The sequence below is a fragment of the Toxotes jaculatrix genome, chromosome 15 (assembly GCF_017976425.1).
Source record: "Toxotes jaculatrix isolate fToxJac2 chromosome 15, fToxJac2.pri, whole genome shotgun sequence".
Lineage (NCBI taxonomy): Eukaryota > Metazoa > Chordata > Actinopteri > Toxotidae > Toxotes > Toxotes jaculatrix.
Window position 1 is genome coordinate 16,367,844 of NC_054408.1, and position 8,652 is coordinate 16,376,495.

At 38.6% G+C, this 8,652-nt stretch overlaps 1 protein-coding gene across 5 annotated transcripts in view; it reads left to right on the forward strand.

The window, feature by feature from the left end:
- epha3 (eph receptor A3) overlaps positions 1–7,838 on the forward strand; it is a 98,058-nt gene extending 90,220 nt beyond the window's left edge. For 3 of the 5 annotated variants that reach the window (XM_041056552.1, XM_041056553.1, XM_041056554.1), the window contains one exon: positions 5,049–7,838. In XM_041056552.1, coding sequence (XP_040912486.1) covers positions 5,049–5,154 — 106 coding nt within the window. In that variant the 3' untranslated portion in view covers positions 5,155–7,838. Of the gene's footprint in view, positions 1–3,257; positions 3,376–5,048 lie in introns of all 5 variants that reach the window. The other 2 variants (XM_041056555.1, XM_041056556.1) reach the window with 2 other exon arrangements.
- Positions 7,839–8,652: the final 814 nt, after the last annotated feature.

Consider the following 8,652-nt stretch of genomic DNA (forward strand, 5'->3'; position numbering starts at 1 on the left):
TGCAGAATGGTTCTCTCTTTCCTCCCACCTCTCTTGCTCTGCTGGCCTGCTGCTGCTTTAATTGATGTGGAATGTGACCGGGTAAATAATTGGACATTTCTAATTATTGTGATCAAAGCAGTCATTCGCTGTGGTGATGGCAGCAGCTGGGTCAGTTGGGAAAGGGTGGTCAGTGCTGCATCTCGCTGTAACTGCTGTATATAACTTACCAGCAGTCATTAACAGTGTTGGGCTGCATGTGTTAGAAAGAGGCAGCATGTAATGTGTGTCCTCTTAAATAATGATGAATTGTGGAGTTGATGTCAATACAGTACGTGGCCAGTAGTGACACTTAAAAGTATTATGAAGGAAACAGAAGTTTATATCTTCACCAATGGGAACTTCCCACATTGGCAGCTTTGTATTGATCACTGAATTTAATATTATAAGGCTTCTATTCAAAGATACCATAGGAACATGAGGCATGCGGAGAGTGCTTGCTTACTGCAGATTTTGGATTCCAGCAATTTCAAGGCTTTATAATGTTGATTTCTTTCTCGCTCTTTCTCATTGTTATTTTGTCTGTTTTACCTTAATTCAATTTCTCTGTCTGTTCTGTCAGGGGTACAACACAAAAGACATTTCTCGTGCAGTTTAATCAACAAATCCCTTAAATCAATGAATAGTTCTCGTCAGTCAACATGTTAGAAAACAAAAAATGCTTGCACTGCAGAATAGTGGTATTGACAAAATACATCACAGATGAACTGCAGCGGAGTAACCTCGTACTGAAGAAATCATATTGGTCTACAATGCCTTTTTTTCTGTAGCTAGGTGCTAAATTGGATCACTGCAGTATTTAATCCACTGAAGGCTGAGGCAGAGGAACCCAAGGCTAGCTCAGCTACAAGGCTAGCAGCCTTGGCTGAGACTATGCATTGCTCAATATAGATTGCTCTATTGATTTGTACAGTCTTAATCTAGTCCTTGATATTCAGCACAAGGCTTGGCGATGCTCTGACCTCTGAGGAACAGTAATCATACTTGGCTGCTGTGTGCTGAGTCATCTGCTGGAGTAATTGAAGTCCTTTTTTGAGACAGGATAGGATAGACTGACTAGGAAATACCCCATCATTTGGACTATTTTCCTCATCTGGACAAAGTGCATGCAAAGTTCATTGCAACTATTTGATTGAGGAAGTGATGAACTTTACCTGTTCTGCTGGACAAAGGAAAACAGTCTGAAGTGACAAAATGCTGACAATGTCTTGCAGAGCCAAATATGCAACAGCACAGTCACCCACTTTGAATATTATCACCCTATTAAATGGCCATTATCAGTTGTCATCTCTCCCATAATTATGCTTCAGAAGGGGAAAAAATGACCTACCAGTAGCCCAGAAGGTACATATCATCACCACTGTCCTCCCGTAAAAATCGACCATATACACCATCTATCCAAGCAGCTTATTAAAACATTTAGTTATGTTTTATAATTAGGCAACCTCTAGCAGTAATAGTAATTGTGACAGAAGCAAAAGTGTGGTGACGTTGGTAACATAATCAAAAAGCTACTTGTTTCCCGTTAACTACGTAGTTACTTTAACAGAAGCCATGATCTAAAGATTTTCCCCAAACCTAAACAAGTAGTTTTTGTGCTTATACCTGATATACTCCATGTTTATTATTGTCACCATGATGACGAAGGACATGCACATGATAATGGCCTGCTGAACTAATTAGGAGGTGGAGTAGGACCCTACTAACCCACATGTTTATGCTCCTGATGACAACTGATAACGGCCATTTAATGGGGTGATAAAATTCGAAGCAGGTGGTTTAATACATATTCACAAACGGTTTGTGCTCCTCTGCAAATCAGGGCAGACCGATCAGCACTTTGTGATGCAGGCTGTGAAAACACTGTGATACCCTAAAGTTACCGAGCATCCACTTTCTTTGCTCATGTGTATTTGTAAGTTGATACAGTGGAAGCATAATGGGTTTTTTTTGTTTCTGCTCATGGAAAACTGTTTTATACCAGCATTCACTGTTAACTAAACTGGAGAAAAAAAACTCAACAGAGGCATTGCTGTGGGATGATGGGAATTGTTCAGTCAACAGTGTGGCAAACTGTAAAAAGAAACTTTCAGCTGCTAATCTGTCTCATGTGATGGTGTGTGTGTTTCTATATGTTTTGTGTTTTACTGTAGTCATTTATTGTATTGTTATTTAATCAGTGCTGTCTGTTTTTAAGATGATTAATGTGGCTTTGAAAAAGCTTAGTGACAGAGAAGAAAATGTCTGTCTAAATAAGATAAGGAAAAAACTCATTTACACTCATTGCCACTCTCATCATGAGGAGAGTTCTGTCAATTATAGATGTGTAACATAGTTTTTGCTGCTTTGACTCTCAATAGAACAGCACTAAGGCACATCAGAGGTTAATTATTGTGCGTCGGTGTTTCAAATACAGCTATAATGCTATAAATATAGCTAAAATGAAGATAGAACAGTATAGTCCATACTTTTTGAAACAAAGAGCATCCTTAATAAATATTACCTCAAGTTCAAGTGTAAATTAACACTGTTGTCAGCTGATGCTGTGGTGTGTTTTATTTTGTTTTGCTTTTGTCATTGTCAAATTTTGCACAGCCTATGGATAGAGGGTTCCCCTTCCCTTGCTAGTTCCACTCTATATAGTAAAAAAACAAAACAAAACAAAACAGGATTTAAAGTCTTACAGTGATTAAGGTTTATATCCCAAAAGCACATGATTATAATATTATAGTGATAAATCAAAATTTGTCTGAATTACGACCTCTACATTGCTAAGCAAATGACCACCAACACGGAAAAAAAACATTGTCTTTTCAGTCATTAATTTATATTTTTGAGTTTTATTCTTATTCTTTAATTCTTATTATTTATTGTATATTATTTGTCAGATTTATGGTAGATTTTGGCTGAGAGTAATTCTTTTTGCAAAGTCCTCTAGGACCAATAAATGGGGGATTTTTTAATATATTTTGAAGTCATAAAAGTTTTGCTGTTGAGTTAGTCTGCGGCTGTTTCATGATGAGTTTTTAATGATTTATGAAGTATGTTCCTTCCTGACTGTAACATAAATGTTTAATTTATATTGTATAGGTGAAGCCACATGATTTAGCCTGATTTATTAGAACTAAAAATGTGCTTTAGATACCATCCTAGAGAAAAGGCACCTTGATGACATTCAGTTGAATGTGTTAATTTTGCTGGGCCTGGCTGTTTCTCAGTAGAGTTGTTCTGACGGAGGTCCACGTCACACCCGCCACTTGCCCAGAATGGGAGCCGTCCATGGGGATCACCACTCTCTAACGCCCAGCTTCTCTCCGCCTCCTCAGGCTCTGGATGGTGGGTGGAGGATGAGGGCCTAGGCCCCATACCTGGCAGCAGATATCTCCCTCCGGAACCACTGATGGGCTTTCACTTGTTTGATTTGTAAAGGGATAGTTAGTTAATATTCAGTGACAACTCAACAGCTATGACTCCATACCACTGTAAGCTATAAATATAATATATAATATAATATTTCATGCTGCTAAAAGACAAAAGAACAATATCTGGTGATGATGTACAAAGTAGCATGACATGAGTATTAATATGACATATTTCTAGGAGTGCTGATAATGAATATGCTCATAATACTGTTGATAATTAAATTAATAATTAATCTGAAAATGCTATGTCATTAGTGGCATTTGCTTGTATTAGGATGTTTGTCAAAATACTGCAGACTTTATACTACAATTGTTTTGATCATTGTATGTAAAAATGAGTTAGTGTGTGGATGGAAACTGAGCTGTTGTCTGTCTGGCATTGTTACAGCAACAAAGGAGAAAAAAGTTCCTTTTGTTTCTTTAAAGTGAACTTTATGGAAATACACAACAAATTGTGCTGTTTAAATTTAAAGCTTTACATTTATGTATTTATTTTTAAAGCCCTAACTATCCCTTTACACTGTAACACAAAGTGAAGCAAAGTCTGTGATTTTCTGGGTGGTCAATATGTTTCCAAATGTCTGCTCTTTTGGCTGCTCTCGCAAACTAAATCTTCTGCTTGCAAATAATAATAATAATGATAAAAAACAACCCTAACTGTGATCATTTTAATAACCCATCAAATATTTTAAAGGCTGAAAGTGTTTGTCGTAGAAATGCCACCACTCCAAGTGCAGATCCACTGCTTCTACTAATGCAATATCATTGTTCTTAGGTGGGCAAATGAGATGAGTCTTAATATGAGCTTTGACTTTTTGTGTACAACAATGTTGTGTGTATTGCTCTGTATATACAATACATTTTAATGCTGTTGTTACTGTATGTTTTAAATGAGGCTTGGTATTTTAATGAAGCTGACTAACTGCTGTATGACTTTGATGTGTATGATGTGTAACGTGTGAAACTGACACTGTAGCTCAAATGGTCTTTTCTTACACTTGAATGCATGGACAGTAACTAATCATTTAAGAGCTTTTAAGAGTATTAACAAAGTTAACCGACACATCTGAATCAGAGTGTAATATCCTGCCTAGGATCCGGTGCTGCTCCTCTCCACATATTTATACCCACCCTGTCAAAAAAAAAAAAATCCAGTTCACTGCAGGAAACTAGGTCTTTTCTACCACTGTGGCCCTTGCATGCCATTGTTTCCTCCACTGACAGGGTCATAATAGCAGCTGTCAGTGCAGCCCCACAGGCCCACCTCCCTGTTTGTTAATGATGGAGAGTGGAGTCAACACATCCCCGCACACACATGCACACCTCCTTCAGAGATGTGGCAGTCCAGTGGCCTTCTGGGAAATGCAGTCCTTTGTGAATGACAGCATGGGAAAGTGAAGGGAGCAGCACTGGCAGCATGTCATTAAATGCCACGTGGGTGTCACATCCTCCATCTCTAACGCACACTTTGCTTTTTTTCTCCTCATCTTTCCCTCTGTCACTTCTCTCCCTCTCACTGACTGTGCCTCATGTTCCACCCTCTCCATTTTTTTCTGTCTTTCACTCTCTCTCCCCTCCACAAACCAGGGATCTGAAAAAGGTTGGAGTGACTATCGTAGGACCGCAGAAGAAGATCGTGAGCAGCCTCAAAGCCCTAGATTCCCACACCAAGAATGGCCCAGTACCCGTTTAAAAAAATGAACCTGTCTTTCTGTCTGTGTTAACAGACTGTGGTTGCTAATCGCACTCAGTGGCTGTGTATCCAAACTAGAAATGGATGGAAATGGAGGTAAAATATATGATTCAGATGAGGGCTTTCATTGTTTTGTTGAAAGACGATATCAAGTCCTGACAGAGGAACAGGAAGAGTTCAGTGCAGATCTGCCAGCTAGTTAACTGGCTGACTCTTCAACCCTCCATCCCTCCATGCCCAAGTTGAGATGCCTTACAGACTATTAGGAGGGTAGAGTGATCAGAGGAGAGCCAAGGAAATCAGTGAGACCTGGTCAGGGATTCAAACTGGGACTGGACTGGGATACAGGGCAAGGACTGGACTAACACAAAAGTCGGAGCTCTCCCATATTTGGCTGAGCTGGAAAGGGGAGTCTTCCCTTTACAGATAAAAGGGGGACGGGCATGCTCTCAGTCTCCTCCCACCAGCCTGTGGAACGAGGCGGCAAAATGGCTGAGATGCCTTGTATAGAAGAGCATGGCAGACAACAGCAGCTCACCTGGCTGTGGACCCTTCCTGGACTAGAAAAGTCTGAGGTGTGAGATTTTCTTTGTAACTACCTACATTTACTGTCTCTATCCATGAGAGAGCTGAGCTGATATGGACGCACCTAGACAATAACCGAGCCATTTTACTCTGTAGCTCTAACCTATAGCATTTGCTTTCAGTAGACATGTCACATAAAAGCAATAATTATGATAATCAGTTAAATAGTCTCATTGTATGGAAGCCATGAGTCTATCACATGTATAATTAAAGTATTGAACGCTGTGCTTTGAAGGTACAGGGGCCATAACACACTTCACACACACAGAATTTTCTTTACGGTGACATCTATGTTCTATGTGCTTATGAGCAGATATTGTACAGTTTTAGTGCTGTTCCCTCAACCCGATGCCCTTTGTGTGAAATCTCAGGATGTATACGTTCTCTGTTCTATTTTCTCTAATGAGGAGAAACAGACAGAGAGATGGAGCAGAGCCAGGAATTGAGAGTGCAGGTTAAGAAAAAAACGGGAGCAAGAAAATGGGAAGCTGCAAGAGAGAAATTGATAAGAGGGAAAAGAGAACTTACATAAGATGAAGTAGTGTCATCGAGGCCTCCGCTTCAGATGTTGTTGTGTTGCTGAAGTGTTTTAAACTAGAAGTGAGTTTAGTACTTGAGTTTCTTCTTCAGGTAATACAGGCTAGCATCATCAACCCCACACAGCACCAGGCATAATTTCCTTTTTCCAAGGGGTGAGAAATGTCCTCTGTTCAGTCTGTTTAGGTCACACTGCTTCTCTGACAGTGTTGTAAACCTATAGTTTGTTTGCTTTGGTCCGAATCCGTAACTTATTAACAAAAGTCACATGGGATCTGTCATGTTCTCCTTTGATCAGAAATTTGCTGTAAAAAAATAAAATAAAAAAAAGGACTTCGTTCTAGATTAAAATTGACTCTTAATCTATAAATCCTGGTGTGTTAAATGCAAAAATTAGAGTGCCTCCTGTAGTTGTGTGTAGGGCTGGTTCATGGTGGGATCACCAAGCAAAAAGCTCCAGTTTTAATTTTAAGTTTTGGTCTTTTTTTCCCTGTGTTCTCAGAGGGGTATGGGGTTTTACCATCACTGCCCTAGACTAACAAGATGTAAAAATACCCTGAAAGAGACGCAACACTTCCTATAGATAATTGCTTTCTGAGATAGTATCCTTGTACATCAAATGTCCAGGATGGGATTTCCTAAAGGCACCTTAGATGTTGATCTTTATAAAATGAAGTACATACTTAAAGATGCTAGTCTCCTGCTTTGATGTCACCCAATCAATCCCTCAGTGCAACACATACCCAGTATTTCTAAACTGGCACTTTGGTACTTTGTGCTGTTGGATGGGTAATATTTAACCATGAAGATGTTATCTTTAAGCTTGCTCCAAGCACTTAGTACACAATATTTGAGCACTTTGAATGGAAATGTTATTGCCTTGGCTATAGACTAAGCTTAACTAATGGACAGGGATGATTTTGGTGCTTTTGGGAAACCCAGACCTGTTCAGTATATCAGTTGGTCCTTTGTTACTTGGTCTACCTGTGGATGCTTCTGTTGCTGCTATGTGTTCTAATTAGCATGTACATAATGTAAACCATCGTAATGATAGCAACTAGCGCTACAGATCCCACTATATGTACATGGCCATCTCTCTTTGTAAAAATGTTTGTATGTATAAAAGAATAAATAAAAAAATTGTGCAACATTTTTAATTAAAAAAAGAGACAAAAATCATCTGTATTATATTTTATCTTATTTTGAATAATTGTCAGCTTTGTTTTTTTTCTACAATAAAAAGGCAATTATGATTACGTTATTATTTATTTGTTAACATTATACAGCGCAATGTTGATGTCTTTTTTGTAGCATACAGTAAATTATGTGTCAGTGCTATCTGTGTTTTGGTTTTAGACTTACTTTATAAACCTGGGACATCTGAGAGAGCAATACTGTTATGCACCCTATATCCAGATCCCTCATCTTCTGTCTCAAGACTGACCCGTGTGTCTGTGTGAGAGTTTACGTGTGCAAATGTAGATGGCCTTGTCTACTAATGTAAAATGATTTGTAGTGGAAACATTTATATTTTTATAATAAATATTGGCAAAATATTTTCCAAAAAATGGATGATGATAGACCTGCTCCCGTGTTTTTATTTTATCACTTGCTGATATCACGGACCAACACATAATGTTAGCTTTTCTTTTAACTGTTATTGTCTTCCCATATGTTTAAAAGATCACAAATGGAAGTCAAACACTCAGATGTCATCTTTTTTTTTCTTCTTCTTTTTTTTAATCTTACATTCCATATATCAGTCCTTTGGTACATCATGCTTTCTTCACAATAAAAGCCACCAATCATCTGACTAACAATTAAGCATAGTTGATATGTCATAGTCACAATATGTTTCTAACCAACACCATATCTTACACATGCTTGCATGCCCATTGCAATATAACTAACTTTTAAAATGTCAGTATTGAAGGTTTGAAAACATTATCATTTAATGTAATTGAGGGTTTTGCATTACTGTCTAATATCAATATTCTGAATGTAGGATTGTCATAAGTGGCATTCTACACCACCTTTCACTCTCCGTGTATCCACTGGACCTACTAGACTTTGTCCACAAACCCTCCTACATCTGTTAACCACCTTCCAATTTAACCACCTCAGCCACCTCTGTTTCTAATCCCTTCCACCATACCGCCTTCTCCTTATTTCCTTAGCCACTTCTAATAAAGCATTTTGTTTCCAATCATGCACGGTTAGAGCCGATTTGTTGTCTGATTTTAATGTGGTAGATCTGCTTTTTCTCTCTGTTTGCTGACTGGGAGGAGATGAGATGTGTCAGAGAGAGGAAAGAGTGATGGTCACTCTTTTCAATGTTGAAAGGCTGACACTATCCAGATGTTCCAAGGCAGATGT